The sequence below is a fragment of the Strongylocentrotus purpuratus genome, unplaced genomic scaffold, assembly GCF_000002235.5.
Source record: "Strongylocentrotus purpuratus isolate Spur 01 unplaced genomic scaffold, Spur_5.0 spur5_scaffold_2, whole genome shotgun sequence".
NCBI lineage: Eukaryota > Metazoa > Echinodermata > Echinoidea > Camarodonta > Strongylocentrotidae > Strongylocentrotus > Strongylocentrotus purpuratus.
In genome coordinates, this window is record NW_022145605.1 from 12715452 (window position 1) to 12735313 (window position 19862).

Genomic DNA, 19862 nt, shown 5'->3' on the forward strand with positions numbered 1-19862 from the left:
ACGTCCTTTTAAGGCCTAAAAAGGACGTCACACGTAGCAGTCCACGTCGTCGTTGTGCAAATCTAAAGGTCCCTATTTTAGTATTGCCAATGATTGTTGCCACAATGATTTTACAACAAAATTAGTAGCAATTGCTCATTCTTGTGTCTTGTGAGTCCTTGTGCATACTTGTATATGGACAATAGTTTGTTAGCTGGATGCTAAATAATCTATAACTAGAAACATATGGTAGGCATCATGATTATGAACCTCATAACACAAATGAAAACAAAGAAATCAATGTCATAGAATAATGTATTCTCAGTCTTTATTTTTCCTCTAATAAATAGGTATGCCTACAGAAGCATTTACACTATGAACTCGGAATATAAATGACAGGAACATTGATTCTAGCATCATGCTAATGACATATTGCATTAACCCGATACCTCAGTCACACCAGCAAGGCCGACGCCAGACCGTCAATAGACTGAACATAGCACTACATTACCCCGAATGGCGGATAATTGGTCAGCTTTGGGGTATTGAGACTGGGGTGTTTAATAAAAACTCTGCTTGGGACAAGACAGGAATTACATAATCGTATAAATTCTTTTTGTCTTCCTCATATCGCTTTTGCAATCTTCAGTTCATCTTTGTATAGGCTGCACAGCCCTGAGAAGATTATGAGAAAGTAGAATTTTGTACAATGCATGATGAACGCATTTATAACAGCTAGCCACTGAAGGGTTTAATTGCTTGGCAATTGATGGGTACAGAAGGCTTTATGAAACCGATTAACTGTAGATTAACTCCCCCCCCCCCCAAAAAAAAGGGATTTGCATGCATGTCCTCTAGCTTTTAGAATGTCATAATGCCCAAAGATTATCTGCATGGAATTCTTGATATTGTCATTCAGAGTACCATCAAGCATTTTTTGTAGTTCAGGCAACGGGGAAACCATGTAATCTGTTAAGTTTCTTATCAATTCTCCTGATTTGACAAATTTTTCTCTGACAAAGAAGATGTTGTGTTTCCTAGTCTTGTTGACATCCTGATATGTTTACTAGCTTGCTTCAGTCTGAAGAATCTGTATGATACACCTGTTCAATTTTTGTTTTTCTTTCGTTTGTCTCATCGATATTTTGATGAGTTTCTTTCCGACAAAGAAGACATTGCCTTTTCTAATCTTGTTGACATCTAGTCTTCTACTCTGATAAGATTCCTAGCTTGTTTCAGTTTCTTAAAGTGTCTCCTCAGGCTCAAAATGTTTTGATGATTGTGTCTCTGATGAACAAGTCGTGTAGTTCCTAGTCTGGTTAAGGCATACCCTGATGATTTCTAGCTCGATTCACTATGGAGGAAATTTCATCAGTTCACCCTTTGTTAAATCTCTCTTCATGATGCTTTGATGAGTTTTTCTCTCACAAAGAAGTCGTACAGTTTCCTTGTCTTGTTGACATCAATCCTGATCAGATTCCTAGCTTGTTTCAGTTTGAGGAATCCCAGTTTCTGAGCTTCACTGAGGAAAGTCTGTTTGTATTCAAAGTATGCCTCTGGGATGATCCTCAATGTAGCACAAAGCTGTGAAAAAAACAAAATGTACAAATACTTGATCAACTTCAAGTAAGCTTTAAAGCCTGTCTGCACTAGTTTTGCCAGGAGGGATTAGACCTCCCTGCATGGTCACTGACAGGTAGTTATCTCATCAAATCAGCTCTCACTTAACATGAGAAAAAGGGAATCATGGGGGACCAACAGGTACCACTTAGGCATTGTTTGCTATATAGAGGGCGCAAGTAGTTATACGTAGTGCAGTGGGGCTTCAATCATATCACGTAATCCACTTCCTCTCATAGATGTATGCTATTCTATTGAATACCAAATGACATGAATGAAGTATGATGCATTTGCCACTCAAGCATCGCAATAAAAAAATCAATACCTGGTAAATAAAAATAATAAATTACAATACAGCTTCTATATATCCTACACAAATTTAAAACTCAAGCTGGGTTTAAGCTTTTGTCTTAAGTCTGATTTAACAAAGGAAATTATTCTTTTTCCTTTTGTTAAACTTGCTCTTGGACCCCAGGTTGGGTTGACCTGAATTAGTAGAATAAGGGCATTTGGGTTTTGACAAGTACATAGGTTTACAAATCAATAAGTCTCTTCTTTACCTCCTTTTCATTTTCAGTTAGCTTGTCGTACCCAACAAAACCAGTCAGATCTAGTGGTGGCGTCTGCTTGCGAGCTGAAATGTAAAAAAAAAATAAGTTAGATTATCTTAAAATAAGTTAGAGTTAGGAAACCACAAAACAACAATAACATGTTGATTTGAGAAAAAAACATTATACATAGTGTACTGTTATTTATCTCTTATCCTTAAAAAAAAAAAATTGTTTAAAGGGTGATGGAATACCATGAGAAATTAAAGGGATAATATCACATTGTATTTCAAGAGAAAATGTCTAAAAAAATTATTAACCTATTGTTGACTACTGACACACAATATACATAGGCTTTTCTCAATCACAAAAAAATGTGGAATAAATTTGCTAAAAATTATACATACTTGAGCAGTGTAAGCAGCAAAATGGCTGATAATTGAGAAGACAAGGAATTTCGTAGATAGTCTGACCAACCCACAGTAATGTTCCTACCTATATTTGTATGTTACTCAACTATTTCATATTTTCTCTCCAATCCATTAACTGTAGACACCATTCCCTGTGCTTCCTAATATTCAACAGGAATTTTCCCAGATACAGTTTTTTTTCTTCATTTTTCAATCTCAAGACTACTTTAGGTTCCTTTTGATACATTTTTTGATATATAAATTCTAAATAGACATAAATTTACATAAACGTATTTTAAAAAATCAACTCATTTTTACCTGTGCCTGCCATAACCGGAGGCAATTCCTTGTGACCAGTATCACTGTGAATCAAGATAATGACAAACATTGAGAATTAATTGATAACATGATCCTGAATTATTCTTAACTTATATGAAAATTAAAAGACCCCTAAACTGGGATTACATGTACATGAATAGACATCATGTCATATACTGTATACAAAGGCCTCATCACTTTCAATTTACTATATAGCCAGAAGGTCAACACATAATAATCAGCTCTAAGCCTGATATGTGAAAATGAAGTCAAAGTACCTTACTTTACATTTTATTCTGGATATTCTTCCAAAGTTAGGTAACTTTGTCTCAACTCCCGAGGCTTGAATGCCAGACATTCATAATTAAGACACACCCCAGGCAAACTACAGTACATGGTAAAGAAATAACCTTGTGTTTGTGAGTGACCTGGAAAATATTTCATTAAGTAAACTAGATGGAATTTTGACTGCGCGCAGTCGAAAATGATGCCTCCGCCATAGAGCAATTTAAACAAGTTTGGAGTTTAAATCTCCAGTGGTTCTTGAGATATCATGATAACAATCTCAATGTATGGAATTTCATAAGTTGACCTCTGTGACCCTTGACCTTTGACCTACGTGCTCCAAAATCTAATCAGATTGTCTTCCTATGGTGATACACACTATCATTAAGTTTGAAGTTTAAATCTCCAGTGGTTCTTGAGATATTATGATATGGTGATACATACTATCATTAAGTTTGAAGTGAAAATTCTCCAGTGGTTCTTGAGATATCGCGATAACGATCTCAATGTATGGAATTTCATAAGTTGACCTCTGTGACCCTTGACCTTTGACCTACGTGCTCCAAAATCTAATCAGATTGTCTTCCTATGGTGATACACACTATCATTAAGTTTGAAGTTTAAATCTCCAGTGGTTCTTGAGATATTATGATAACAATCTCAATGTATGGAATTTCATAAGTTGACCTCTGTGACCCTTGACCTTTGACCTACGTGCTCCAAAATCTAATCAGATCGTCTTCCTATGGTGATACATACTATCCTTAAGTTTGAAGTTTTTACATCTCCAGTGGTTCTTGAGATATCATGATAACAATGTCAATGTATGGAATTTCATAAGTTGACCTCTATGACCCTTGACCTTTGACCTACGTGCTCCAAAATGTAATCAGATTGTTTTCCTATAGTGATACACACTATCACTAAGTTTGAAGTTTAAATCTCCAGTGGTTCTTGAGATATCATGATAACAATCTCAATGTATGGAATTTCATAAGTTGACCTCTGTGACCCTTGACCTTTGACATACGTGCTCCAAAATCTAATCAGATCGTCTTCCTATGGTGATACATACTATCCTTAAGTTTGAAGTTTAAATCTCAAATGGTTCTTGAGATATCGCGCTAACAAACTCAATACAAGGAATTTCATAAGTTGACCTCTGTGACCTGTGACCTTTGACCTACGTACTCCAAAATCTAATCAGATCGTCTTCCTATGGTGATAAATACTATTCACGAGTCTTAAGTTTAAATCTTAAATGGTTCTTGAGATATTGTGATAACAGTCAAACGGGACGGACGTACGGACGGACGTACAGACGGATAACCCGAAAACATGATGCCTTCGGTGGCGGAGGCATAAAAATGCAGCTACTTTAAACCATGAGGTGGTACGTCACATGGATGAAAAATATGAAACATTTCTTTCATACGAAACCCAAAATCATGAATATCACAGATGGAATGGAAATTTGGATAAATCTCGACAACTTTAGGTGTGCCTCTCATCAATGTACACCACAGATACTTACAGAAGAGCTTGTCTTTTGAGCCATTGCTCACAGGCGTTGGGATCCCTTGTGATGGCTACGACTTCACCCAGTAGGTTCTTCCGACTCTTCATCTGTTCTCTTCTAGACTTCAATCGGTTGTAAACATCAGCACCTGCAGATCAGAGTAATGAAACAGAATTATTCAGAACACAATCTTTAATCTGAAATCCAGTTTTCTGCTTCTCAATGTTCTGCAACTTCAGAGATGAATATTTATAACTTTATTATGCATCTCACCTACCCCCCCCCCCCTTAACTATCAAACACACACAACTACCAGGTACAACCATTACCCCAGACAGATATCGTCACAGAAAATGTTCACCCAGGCAACTACCCCCTTAATATAACTATGCCCTAGGAAGATTATCCCTATAGACAACAAAATCTTAGTCCACTAACCTAGAACAAATAACCCTCTCCAAAAATTACCCTCTGACAAAAATGGGGGGGGGGGGGGTGTTTCACAAAGAGCCTAAGCTGAACTTATCTCTAAGTTGGATTTAACATTATGGAGAGCCATTTGTAGCCTTAAAATGAAATTTATTCAAAAGCAAAAACTCAAGTATTTTAGACTTTTCACAAATTCCGCATCAAGAACATGAAACCTCCTTGATGATAGAAAATATGAATGATTTAAATCAACATTTTATGCCTTTTAAAATAACTTTTACAAAATATTTTCAAAGATGCTAAGAGTTTTCCATAATTGTTACGTCCAACTTAGGATCTTTGTGAAACACCCCCTGAGGTCATAATTAATTCATGTGGAAGTTGATTTGGGGGTAGGGTGAGGGAATAGCAGTGTTCCAGAGGTAGCTGTCCTAGAATCTTTGTGTTGATCACAATGAAAGAACGTGACCACAAGTCTCCAACATTCGAGGAGAAAAATAACAGATGAAGAAAATATCCCCAGGACCAAATATAACATTAAAGGGCCATAAGGTAAGAATCATGGATTTAAAGGGCTATAATGTAAGAAATCCAATAAGAAAATAATAGCTTTTTTCTATTTCGGTTCTTACCTACAAATGTCTTGATACCACTTCTTCTGTATTCCTGTAGCTTCTTGGTTTCAGTCTTCAGATCCTGTTCATCTGAAATTCATACAGAAATACAGGGACAATATCAACATCTGTGGTTAATACTCATTAAGAAGACATTGATAGATAAGACCACGGTATATAAATGTATAGTGAGGTATTCCTAACTAAGAAAATAATAATTGTTTTCTTCTTTGTTAGGAATTATTAATGTTTTCATTTTTTTTTAAAACTGACATTATGATGTTCTCTTTTCTGTTTTGTTATTGTGTATTGTAATGGTTTAACCCTGCATGAGATGAATCCAATGTAATTCGAATCTCGGTCCTGGGTTTTATGTAACATCTTTATTACTATATTATATGTACTTTCTTGAATAAAGATGAATAAAGATGAATAAACAACAGTGAAACTGGAGGGAACTCAATAAAACCACTCTATAAAGTATTTATATTATTTTGTATATCAACCATAGCTCTTAAAAATTGACAATTGTTTAAACATGACACCAGTATTAAAGGGGTTGTCGCTACAGCACACCCCTTCAGAACATGCTCAATGCATGGAGATTGGATCGTTTGATGAATCAGCCCATTTTGATAGGAAAATAGAGAGATATGTCTGATGGTATACTTGATATGTTAACTCATGGTATATCTACTCAATACATCGTGGGTTTTTTTCCTTTTCACATTGGACATGCAGCATGGATATATTGTCATATTGACGTCTGGATCTGGATTCGAGTTTGATTTTGGAGACATAAATCAGATTGTCCCGAAAACTCGACACTTCCACTGGCCCGTTGGCCTTGTGCCAGTAAAAAAGTAAGTACGGTCAAGTGAAATGTTTGCTCTTTCATTAAAATTTAATGAGAAAATTGTAAAGCAAAATTTTGGTTGGGGTTGCGGGGGTTTACTTGTACATGTTTCTATGCAATTCCGCTGTTTTATGGGTTTTAAAAGGTGATATCGTATTATCGTATTCCACTCTTATAATCGTACTAAATACGATGTAATCGTACTGGTTGGCATCTCTGCTAATGCCTTTGGCAAGACATTATTCCGCATTTGCCACTCTCCACCCGGGTGTAAATGGATAGCCAATATGTCAGAGCACTACATATTTGGCCACCAGCTATGACTGGGGTAATAGCGTTGGAGCACCAGGAGTATCATGGCATAACAGGCATGAGGGCTACATAAGAAGCCACCATCATCATAATGAGGGAGATGTGAGTCTATCTCATCATTCGTCACTTGGTCAGCTCTCTGTCTTTGCCTACAAACTGGTTCAGGCAGAGCCCGGCTTGAAACTGAGTAACGTCTGTAAGATGGTGACGCTAAAGGTCGGTCCCCAGATGTAAATAATCATATCCGATTGTTACATGTCTGTAAAAAACACAATTACACACACACACACACACACACGCACATACTCACATATGAGCCCTTCAATGAATTTGTCATGGGCGACTGGCGTGTGAAGACGACACAGTCTGTGCATCTTGTCCACCATGTCACGGATTGCCTGGCTGTGTGTTCTCTCCACCACTGTAACAACAATCAAGAAGTACATCATACATTTAGCAAACACATCAAACTAGAGATGATATGATATGAAAGGAAGTGTCTAAACTGTGCCCCGTCTTATAAAGAGTTGATATTGAACACAACGTATTTGCTATTGCAAATATGCACATAAGAGATACATGTAGGAGACTGTCGTGGCCTGGTGGATACATCACCGGACTGTCAATTACATGGCTCGCAATTTGAGTCCAACCGCGGCACTAACATCCATGGGTAAGACATTAATCTACATTTGCAACTCTACACCCAGGTGAAGTACATGGGTACACAGTATGAAGTAATTCCTTGACTGCTTTAGCACCATAGATATAATGGCGGCTCAGCTACAGCTAGTGTAATAATGTTAGACTTTGTATCAAATGCAGTAGAGTATATTCATATGTAGCTGCGCTATTATATAAATGTCCATATCATTATTTTTATCATTTAGCAAACATAGAGTGGATTTGACAGGAACTGTCTAAACTGCTCAGCCATACTTCCACATTAATTAGTGAATTGAATTGAAATGACACATCTCTCAAACTCAAGCCATATATGTAACTGTCATGCAATACAAATTTGAGTGAATCTCAAATACTGTAAAAGCATAAATCTATCTGGTAAATAGATTCAAGCTCTCAAGCTAAATAGCATACTACATAAAGCTTTGTTGTGATTGCTAAGCCTATCATTGGTTGGACTCTAGACTATGTCATATGTGGAAATACAATTGGATAGAAATTCAAATTCATGATAGGTGTATGGCATAAAGCTGAATGGTAAATGAACATTGACTGTCTTTCTTTAACATTTCATGCTACAAATGCAATCAAACTACTCTGTAGGGTACCGGAATTGAAAACATTTAGAACTACTCACTTTGAATTCTTAATAAGTTGATTAAGCCCAGGTTTCTGACAATTCTGGAGAGAAAAGAGAGTCAAACAGCATGAATATATTTATTAATACACTTTTATCTAAATATTACTATATTCAGATGACAGAAATCTTTGAAAATTAGGTAAAGGACCCCAAAGTCTACAGGAGACCTCATAAAACTGTTCCTGACAACAAAAAAAAGAGAAAACATAAAATTTCCAACTTTATCATCTTTTTAATCCCACAGAAGGAATGCAGCTGAGTTTTAATCTTATCGCCATCTTGCTTGCAAACTACTAACTACTCCTGCTACAATAATATCTACAAAGATTATTGTAAAAACTGTGCTATTTCTGGAAACACTTTAATCCGAAAGTTATTACTCTTTGTATCTCACTACAATATCTTTTGAGTGAAATAACTATTAGTTACAGTAAAGTTTTTATGGAAATAATCATATCACGAGGAGGCATAATAGCTCAGTTGGTAGAGCAGTGGTCTTGTAATCCGGTGACCCGGGTTTTGAAACCAAGTCGATGCGCTAGTGCCCTTTGGTAAGGCATTAATCCTCTTTACCAGGTCCCTCGGAGAGGACCTAAAGCCGTCGGTCCTCAGGTTGCTTACCAACAAGCATTTATGCTTTCTTGGCAGTCAGGTAAAATAACTGCCACTACTACCTTCCTTATATATTACATCTTACTGGTAATACAGCAAAATAAGCAACAAGTATGACTTACAACTTTCTCCTGTATCTTTCTGTCTGTCTGGAATGGTAGATATCCACCGTGGTGAATTTCAGCTCTGTACAAAATAAGGGGAAGGGAAAAAAAAGGAGTTTAGGGAGGAAGAGAAAAAGACAGAGAGAGAAAGAATGAAGACAGACACACACACAGAGACAGAGACAGCAAGAGAGATAGATAGAGAGAGAAAGAGAGACAAACAGACAGAGAAAAGAGAGAGAGAGAGAGAGCGAGAGACAAACAGTAAAGAAAGAGAGAGAAGAGAGGGGGTGGAGAGAAAGAGGGGAGGGGGCATATAGTGAGTAAAGTTCCAAGATTTAAATAACTACATAATTACATGAAAGGCTACATCAATTGATGGACATTATTGCTATAGAATTCTTACAGCACTGAGGTGGCATTCCTTTTAATAGCTGAGACTTCCTTTGGTATGTCACTATGATAAAGTCATAACTACAATATCTTCAAGTTTGAAACCCTCACCCACCCACATACAATATACATGCATGAAAATGTTCCACTTACCTTCTAAGAGCTCATCTGTCTCATTGTGGAAATATATGTCCTTGATGTCTAGCTCAGCATAATTATCATATTCCTGTCAGAAAAAAAAGTCCAAGAAAATCTAAAATGTTCTTTCTCTAGCTCAGCATAATTATCATATTCCTGTCAGATAAATAAAGTCCAAGAAAATCTAAAATGTTCTTTCTCCAGCTCATCATCACTACCATGGCTAAACTCAAAACAAAAAGGTAACAATGAGGATAAAACTTGGAACCAGGGAAACATGGAATAATCGTAAAATAGCACTTACACCTCAGTCAAACTTAACTTCTTAAACTAGACTTTAGCCCAAGGCTTCAACCTAGCACCAAATTTGAACTAAAATATAATTTACTTTTGAATTTCACCTTCTTTTTTTCATCTTGAATTAAATATACCGAAATTTAACTTTTAAGAAATTACCCTCTCCTTTTCACACAAAAATAACACTGAACCAATGCGATTTAATCTGTATGATTTTCTCCATAATATTCCTGAATCCCCAAATCCTGGGTCAACGCAACTGACAAAACCAAGTGAGTGTGTGACATCATGCTCCATCAAGAAGTATCCCAAAGTCAGTTTCTAAAATCAATTTACTTTATAATTTTAACCCTGGTCCTGACCCTCAACCTGAACATAACCCTAAACTTCACATACATGTAAAACCCTATTGCAACACGAACCCTAACCCTAAATATTTGACCAAAATGAAGCATGAAGCCCTGAAGCAAATGTTGTTTGAGCGGGTGTTGGGAGTATAGACACACATGCACTGCTCGACTGTGTTCTAATGCATAAAGCTCATAATTCAGAGCAGTGCATGTGTTCATTTTCTTTCTTTTTCTTTCTTTCTTCCTTTCTTTTTTCTTTCTCTTGAGTAATCCACACAAATACAAGCTCTGATTTTTAGTGGATTTCTCAATTTAAAAATCCATGCTTATTAAATATCTTGTATCCTAAAATACGTTATTACTTATCAACATTTCAATAAAAAATAAGTTTCATTTTGTCTGTTACATTGTAAATGTCATTTGATATCAATCTTTATGTGTGCATTTTTTTTCTCATGATTTGATTGATTTTTGGAAATAAAATCATTTGACTTCAATTGAATTGAATTTGAATTGAGCAAATGTCCGTCACCCATCAAGTACTTACCATATTGAAGTCTGATCTAGCTGGCATATAACCTGCCATCTCTGATGAAGCCTTCTGTGAGTCTCTGGCTGGCCTAGGAGGATCCTCACACACTGAAACAAGCACAAAATGGGTAGATCATATCATGGACCTATTACGAATGGACATTCATCATTTTCTTAACGAATTCATTGTGATTGTCTCCGTCAATGTCGTCTCAATAACATTCCGTACATGTTTCTTCACTTTGATCTCATGATGGTCACCGCCAAAAAAGCCGAGACGGAATCAAGATAGTGGATTTACAAATGTTAATCTACATGCGCAAAAGATAATAACTGGCTTAAATCATGGAAAATCGATGTGCAGTTCTGGTTTATATTTGGAAATTGTTGTTCCGTGTACTGTATTTTATTTTGATAAACGTGTTGATATTACCAGACAGAGGTTACATTTGGGTTGGTTGTGATTTAAAATCCTGTTTCCCCCAATTTCCTCATAATATTCCAGAGTTACAACGCACAGGGCTTATAAAGATCATGGCCTTCTAATTGTTTTAAAAGGTCATGGGTGTGTGCGAAAGTGTGCAAATCAGTAATAATACATTTCATATCACCAAAATCGTCTGCTTTTCAACTTTGCTGCTCCCCATTGGGGATGTTTTTATTTAAGACACACTGTTACAGAGCACACCATCCAAACAAAACCCAACAGAGGGAAACTGCTCCTTTGTCAATGACCCAAAATGCTGACGCAGTCGTTATTGTTAAAACAGCTGAATGTTCTCATTAAGATGCACATAATCAGAAGGCGGTGACTATCATTGGATCAAAGAAAGAATCACGTTGAATGTCCATCCGTAATAGGTCCATGATCATATTAACCCGTTGACTACTGAATTTTCTTATTCCCATTGAGTTAACACAATGACCACCTGGTTCCTGTAGCCAATGGGTTGATCGTCTGTTTGAATGATCATGTTATAAAGTAAGCCTCACAATGGATGGAATTTTTGCTGGCATTTAGTATATAACCTGGGGCCCGTCTTATATAGAGTTGCGATTGATCCAAATCAGTCGCAAGTCCTCCAATCAATCGCAAGTTTGCAGTCCCCTAACCCTATCTTTTATGTGCATACATGTAGTTGTGATCGATATATAAATTGCAATTAATATCAACTCTTTATAAGACGGGGCCCTGATCTCTAGCTTCCTGTGAAGTCATTTGCAGGATTTTGAAGATCCTCACACACCCAAATGATCAGAAATGTACAATGTGTTTTATATTTGTAATATATTTTAATGATCAAAGTAAACACCAATGTAAAGACCCTCAGCATACGGGTATGTGCAGGAATGCCTATGAGACCTCTTAAAAGCACACATGAGTTTGATTTTGAATTTGATTGTTCAATAGTTAACTTATTATTCAAAATATGTATCGTCCATATTGTCATTATCGACCAACCAAAGACAACCATTTCAAATGAGATATACTTTCATACAAAAACAAGCGGGATATTCATTCATATGAAACCATGAAACCATATATACTTTCGAGTAAACCATTTTCTTATATGTTTCACATGAAACCATATGGAATCAAAATGAAGAATATTTACACCCAGTTTCCTTCCATCCCCAGTACTCAACCTGCTCTTCAATGCATGTAATCAATAAGTTTTCAAATCCTCTTTGGGTAAAACATGACCAAAATACCAAGAGAGTTTGAAATGTGTGATGCCAGTTTATACAAGATTGCTAGGATGGTGGAATAATAGCACTTACTTCTGTACGGTAGACTTGTACGCTTAGTAAGCTCAGCTTGCATTGGGAGAGCTGATCAAAATAAGATACACGAGTGATAGTGCGTTAATGGAACATTTCTTTTCTTTTAAATTCTTATTTGACACAATAACATGAGTTAAAGCGTGAGTTCAATATATAACTTTGAACTTAGAAATTAGTTTCAGATAAGAATAGGACATTAATAGATAAAAGATGACTACACCTTTTTACCAAAATTTGCCTACACATTTGGTAAATTAACTTTCATCAAGCACTGCATTAACAATTTTTGTTTGCTCTTTAAGCACAGATTTCACCCCTCCCCCTGTATTCTTATCACCCACTGTAGGTAGTTTTCTAAGGTTAAATCTCATACTATTTAATGGAAGGTAAGATTCCCGGAAGTAAATTGACCCCAAGATAATTGTTGTGGGTAGGGAGTTTAGTGTCCTGGGATGGGGGTGGGGGGGGGGAGTTTAGTGTCTTGGGTGGGGTGGGGGAGGTGGTCCAAAGCTGTAGCTCTTCATGTAGGTAATTGTAATTGTAGGTTTTGTAACAATGTCCTGGATCACAGCATGCTGAGACCGTAGGATAAGGAGAAATAGGTAAAAACATATTGGAACATTAGAATAGGTCTTTGGTAGAGGAAGACATCTATAGGCAGACTTACCAAAGAGAGGTGGTTTTGGATGATCTACGTAGACCTTGTTATAGTGCTGTTCACACTCCTGTCTGGTCTTACCAGTTACTTGATTGGACACATCATACCTATTAATAAATCATGACATCATACCTTTTAATAGTACATGACATCGTACATTTCAATAGAAAACAAGTAAAACCTATTATAATGAAACAATTTTTTTAAAAAACAGAACATAAATTCATCACCATTGGAATAGCATACTATACTTTAAAAGAGTAAAATGTCAAGATGTAAGTAATAATTTTTGCTTTGGAGTGGGGCAGTTTGACCGACTTTCCCTGGTTTGGTGTTTCAAATGGTACCTTTCAGTTGACGGAGATCTATATAAATAACTGGCTACCCCACATGATAAACAACAAGTCTTGATAACAATATCTGTCAAACCTCAAAAACAAATAAACCTTCATAAAGTGACAGTTCACACTTATTCGCGAGTACATTGGTTTATCAAACAGACTCACAATATGCATTGAAAATATGCATTAATGTTACCGTGTGTGAAGCTTCCAACGTCAATTTCTTCGTTTGGACAAACTTTTTTATCTTGACCATAGATACTAAAGAGAAAAATAAATTTCATCTTACCAATTTCCTAAGCCGTAATCTGAAACTCCTTCAAGTAGAGCCTTTTCTTCTTTGGCGGTCCAGTTTGGTTCAAACAATGAGAAGCCATTAGTCTGAGAAGAAATAGAAATACATGTATTACCATCAATAACATTATCATTATAGCTACGTGTATGCAACACTAAAAAATGGTTAAAATGGTAATTGATAATAGACAATAGTAGATTTTTGAAAAAATCACCATGATTACACAGACATACAAATTTACCTTGGCAAATCAAATAATTGTTAAAAAGGTATCCTCTGCATTCTTTATCTATCCCTTTTGACATATTTATCCGACTCTGATCATTACATTTATATGTATGTACGGTATGTATGTGTAACCACAACACTTGTATTGTTTCATTGAATACAAATTCATGAATGATAACAAATACTAAAGAATTAATCTTTTATAGGAAATCAACTCTACTGGAAGCAGGAAATCAGTGAAAGGGTCAAAAGCTATTCAAAGCTATCCTCAATTTCTACTCACGATGATTTCATAATCATGGTTGCTTTGATGTTTACCATCTTCCCAGCCTTTGGAGAAACACTGAAAAATAAAGGTAAAAACATAGCCTGTGTGATTAAACATTTGTGCATTGTAAAGAGGCTACTGTACCATACAGTAAATATTCATGAATGAATGACACACGCCTTTAAACATACAACAACAACATGCATATCCCAGCTGCCCGCAGACTTTGACCCTATACCCTCAACCTACCCTTTAGTTCAAGGAAGTTCATATTTCTTACTCAGTATCCATTTACCTCAACCGGGGGTCAAGAGTGCCCAATGTAGATTAGTGTCTTGCTAAGAATATGACTAACCCAACCTTTAATCTAAAGACTGAAGCCTTCCTAAATTGAGCATGCAACATCTTTCATGAATATCAACCTTTGTTTTTACCCATTTTTGTCGCGAGAAAAAAAAAAGACACCAGTGACTCTGAAGGCTTGTTTAGATATGGTCAATAAACCAACGCAAAAAAAACTGCAGTGTTTTTTTTTACTTGAACAAATTAATGGCAACTGCACACAACAAAGGACTTGCATGCAACCTTTTATTAAAAAGATCTAATCATGTGAAAAAGACCACATAGATCTAGAGGTTTTGTCAGGTCATGTCTGCACAAGCCTTTAAAGATAAAGTTGAGTTATGGTCATGCGACTGCATTGTGAAAGAAACGGTGTGGAACCGACCAGAAAAGGTTGATCATCTAGCATATAAGAATTTGTGTGTATTGCAAGGTTCTGGAATCATCAAAATGATAAGAAATTTGGCCAAGTCTTGGTAAAGTTACAAACACTTGCACAGAAAGATGTATATGGGACTACACGAACACGTGGTGTAAAAAACCGGCCCCCGATTTTTACGATGTTACATGCATTAGAATATGAAGGCATTTGAAGAGCCATGCTTTTCAGGGAACATGTCTTAACTGATGTTCTTCCACGCTTGCATAATAAGAATGAGTAATGCTCACAAATTATTTTTCACCTCTTCCCAGAACTCAACCTTCTCTTTAAAAAGTTTAGTGTAAAAAATTACTAGTACCGGTATATGTCTACCATACACATAGACCTACCTGGAGACATAGATCAATTTTTGGAGGACCACATATTGCACATCTGATGTAGGGTTCCATTAGAAACGAGGAGCAACCGGGGCAAGGGGCCTGGTCCACTGATTGGAGGTTGAAAGCCAAGCCTGGTAGCGTCGCCATCATTCCTGCTGCTGGTCAGACAAGCTATACAAATAAAATAAAAAATTGAGCAAAACAAAAATAAACCAAAATTGAACAAAATCTATAATCTAAATTCCCACATTTCAAGTTCAGTATTTATTTTATTCCATAGTAAAAAAAACAGTAACATCAAAATATTACATTTACATAATTATTATTAACATAGTACAATATTGACAGTAAAAAACAAACAAATAGGAATTAGGTTGCTGTATAAAAACCCTAGAGGGTTTGTCTGGACAGCCACCATTTTCATACCATAAGAATTATACTTTGGAAGCGGGGCAAAAGTTACACAAGAAGTTATTTGCCCTTTCGCAAGACTGGAACCATGCAGATGAATTTTGTTCTATTTTTTTAAAGGCTGTGTGCAGCTGTTGAAGAATATAGATTATCGACAATTGAAGAATCTCACTCTCCATTCAATTTTGTTAGAGAGTCATAGACCGAAACCTTCAGTCTCTGATATCGACGGTTGTTCCGCTACGTCTGACCGCCTCAGTATGGGGAATGTTGACAAATGTCAATTTTATTAAAGAATGACCCATACCACAGATGGTTATTTCTGTCTAAGAGAGTCAATGCTATTAAAGATAAAGACCAGTTATGGTCATGCGATTGCATTGTGAAAGAAACGTTGTGGAATCGATCAGAAAAGGTTGATCATCTAGCATATAAGTATTGGTGTGTATACTGCAAGGTTCTGGAATCATCAAAATGATAAGAAATTTGGCCTGGTCTTTGTAAAGTTACAAGCACTGTGCACAGAAAGATGTATATGGGACTACGCACACGTGCGCGACACGTGCGTTTATCTCTCACATACCAATAGATAAACTAATTTACCAAATATATCAATTAGTAGGCGGTTTCCCAGCAAAATTTTTATCATCATGTATTAGTCAAAACATATTCTTTCACAAGATTGGTAATAAGAGTGTAGCGGCTCTTACATTCGCCCTCCTTTCATCGTACATTCATGTTCACAGTATTTTTCCATCTATTTTCCATCACGCTACTTATTTATATGCATTATTCGGACCACGTGTGTTTTTCCTTCCAATCGCGCATCGTGGTTCCGCACTATTCACCCCGCGTATTTTCAACGCCACAAGGTTTTTCTCCACTCCCGCTTTCACCTTGGTCGAGTCAAGACGTCTCCATAATTTCCTCTCCAGGCTTCATTCTTCTGTGCCTGTCGTCTATTTTACGGCACGTCAGCTCTTTTTCTGCCGTGTTCATCGGGCTGCAGTCTCCCAGTGGAACGTTATAGTCAGCACCGACATGGCGCCTGACTCTCCGCTGGGAGCTGCCAGTGTCTTCGTTCCGGTAGCTCTTTCCACTCTCGAGCTCAGACATTTTACCGCAGCTCATCTAAACATTTCTCCATCAAAGTCCGGATCATTCATCGAGCGACTCACTGCTCCGTCTTAATTCATCACCGGCTTTGCATACTCTTGCCTCCGACATCAAGCGATTCACTGCTTCGTCGTTGAGCGCCACATCTCTTCTCTTCTCTTCTCTTCTCGCCTGAGAGCTTTTACCACATCTTTATCACGAGCGTCAGCGTCGAGATCCTTCACCGCTTTTCAGCCACGTATACGAAGCTGCATCTCCGCCTTCAAGCCTCCGTACATTCATCGCGTGAGCCCCTTCCTTCGTTCTCAACTCTCTTCATCTTCATTGGACTTTCGACGTCATTTCTATTCAGTCGTAAGGTTTTATTCATGTCATTAATTCCATTTATTCATGTCCATTCTCATTCATTACTATTTCAATGTAACTATGTGCAATATCTTCAATTCTCATTCCGAGTCATCGCTTGTGCTTGGCTACACTTTGCAAGTGTACGGCCAGCCTCTTCAGTACCCAATAAACATAACGAAAAGGGAATACTTTTGTTCTTGTATTTTATTGTCAGTGCAACCTTGCTTCCTCGTAGCTAAAATAAAAATAAGTGTTATGTTGTGTGACGAGTGAACACGCTTTCAAATATCCATTCACATTACCTCACACAGCCACATCACTACATGAGCTTCCATTTCATTTTTTGAAATTGGGGCGTTTCCAATACTGGTCTTTACCTTTAAATACGCATCGACCTCTAGCGCTGTACTGCGTGCAAAGAGGCAGCAGTTGCACACATGAATAGTCAATAGATCTACACACAAATGCACACAATGAATGCGGCTGATCGGCAAGCTTGACAGTAGATGAATTCTAGACTCACGATTTGAATTTTTAAATTGTTCTTTCTAACATCGGTAAGTTGAAAAAAAATTGTATTTTTACTGCTTTTTTAGGTGTCGTCAATTGTCACTAAAAAAAGTACCAATTTTGAAGTGTTTGAAATGTTGAGAATCAATAAAGATTCTAGAACAGCTTTCAAATACACAGCCAGGATAGTGCAGCTTGCAGTGTGAGCTTCAGCTTCAAGGACATTTTCTATCACCTAGTATATACATGTATTACCATGGTCTATAGGTCTAGTACACACATAGGTGCATTACTATCCTGGAAAGTCTAAAATACTTGATTTTTTGCTTTTGAATATATTTAATTTTAAGGCTACAAATGGCTCTCCATAACTTTTAAGTTCAACTTAGAGTTAAGTTCGACTTAGAATCTTTGTGAAACACCCCCCTGGCTGTGTATTAAAAGTTGTGCTTTTAATTTTCAACATTTCAAACACCACTGTACAAAACTCAACTAATTTCACTAAAAATCAGAACTTTAGTGACAATTGATGACACCTAAATAGCAGTAAAATACAATTTTTTCAACTTTCCAATGTTAGAAAGAATAATTTAAAAAATTCAAATTGTGAGTTTACTGTCAACTTTGCCGATCAGCCGCATCGGCATGATTGTGTGCATTTGCGTGTTGTGAGTGTATTGACTATTCATGTATTCAAATGCTGCCTATTAACACGTAGTGCAGTGCTAGAGGTCAATACGCATTAGCATTGATTGTAGACTACTGAATAAACTGGACATTATTAATTCTTCATCCATCCCGTTCGTCACCAACCTACGCTACACTACGCACAATTTTCACCAACTCATCTCAGCGTTATGTACATTTGCTATGAATAAACTGGAATATGAATTTAATAGTAATACCTCAACAGTATTTTCACCACGGGCGTAGGTACGGCCAGCTCAGCTCAGCCAGGGATCAGGCTCAGGCGCAGGCTCAGCGTCGTGTGCACTTGTTATGGTCTGGTAGTATGGATGAGCTGAATGTTAATTCTTCAGTGACTTCACCACCATTTGCATCTGACTGATAATGATACCATCGAGCGATTTACCACACAAATATATAAGGCAAATATATAACCACCACCTATTAATAAATTTGTATTAATTTACTAAACTGTAGAAATGCTCCAAATCCCCTTTTGACGCATTGACTCTCTATGCTTTCGACCAATTTACAGTACGTTCAGGCCATTTTGCGCATGTAGTAATCTAGCGCCATCTTTCGTCATGAAAAAACGAATCCGTTATCTGTTATACTTTCACTAGACCGTCTGTCACCCCTATCATATACCCACATTTAAATTAAAGGTGAAGATGCACAGTGGCGGATCCAGGGGGGGGGGGGGGGGGCACAGGGGGCACGTGCCCCCCCGGCCAAAAAAATATGGCCAAAAATCAGCCCTAAATTCGCCCAAAATACACTGAAAAACAAAACAAACAAAAAATATGCCAATGGCTGACCTAAAAAGGTGACCATACCCCCCCCCCAACGGAGCAAAATGTCAAATTTAAAAATTTCGTGACCAAAAATAAAATAAAAAATGTCCTCTTACCCCCCCCCCCCCCCCCCCCCCCCCCCCCCCCGCTTATTCAGCGGTTGGCTGAGTCGTTGCGATTTTTTTTTTTTTGGGGGGGGGGGGGGGACTAAAAAAAATACTATTTGTTCTCTTTCCTACACGGTGCCCCCCCCCCCCGGCAAGAAATTCCTGGATCCGCGCCTGATGCATAGATCGTATATAAAACGAATTTTGTTTAAAATTATTCTACTTTTCCTTTTTCGAGATATTAATTGATAGATTGTTCTCTGTTTTAAAATGTAATCATGCTTTGTATAAATTTTGCATAGTATATAATTTGTATGCCGTAGGAAATGAAAAGAAACATCGAAAGATGTTTTTGTGATTCTATTAAAACAGAAAGAAAATGATAGTTTGGTTTGAATCAAGGAACATTTGACATTTTGCCAATGTTTGTTTCCTCATGCACGTGTGACTCTTATTGCAGGACCTTTCATGTTTAATTTGTGTTTGAGAAAAGAGAGACCCAATTTATTCATAGTAATTGTTTTCACGCTCCTTTCGCGATGTTGTTCCTCAGTCTAAAAGTGTATTATCA

The 19862-nt window shown here is 37.0% G+C and overlaps 1 protein-coding gene across 1 annotated transcript; it reads right to left on the minus strand.

Moving 5' to 3' along the window:
- Positions 1-285: 285 nt before the first annotated feature.
- Positions 286-18920, minus strand: LOC575712 (transcriptional adapter 2-alpha). The gene is made up of 16 exons (XM_011666891.2): positions 18609-18920; positions 15328-15489; positions 14230-14289; positions 13713-13804; positions 13092-13189; positions 12422-12472; positions 10656-10747; positions 9477-9549; positions 8949-9012; positions 8212-8255; positions 7201-7311; positions 5741-5812; positions 4695-4827; positions 2876-2919; positions 2160-2233; positions 286-1563 (listed from the first exon to the last, which is right to left on the minus strand). Exons 2-16 carry the CDS (start codon positions 15466-15468, stop codon positions 1378-1380), a joined length of 1335 nt encoding a protein of 444 aa, XP_011665193.1. The 5' UTR covers positions 15469-15489; positions 18609-18920; the 3' UTR covers positions 286-1377.
- Between the last annotated feature and the right edge of the window lie 942 nt (positions 18921-19862).

Coding starts and splice junctions, on each gene's coding strand:
- LOC575712 (XM_011666891.2), bottom strand. CDS start 15,468: ATGATGGCGACGCTACCAGGCTTGGCTTTCAACCTCCAATCAGTGGAC. Junction 13,805..14,229: donor ACCATGATTATGAAATCATC/GTGAGTAGAAAT, acceptor ATTTCTTCTCAG/ACTAATGGCTTCTCATTGTT. Junction 2,920..4,694: donor CTCAAAAGACAAGCTCTTCT/GTAAGTATCTGT, acceptor CTTGATTCACAG/TGATACTGGTCACAAGGAAT.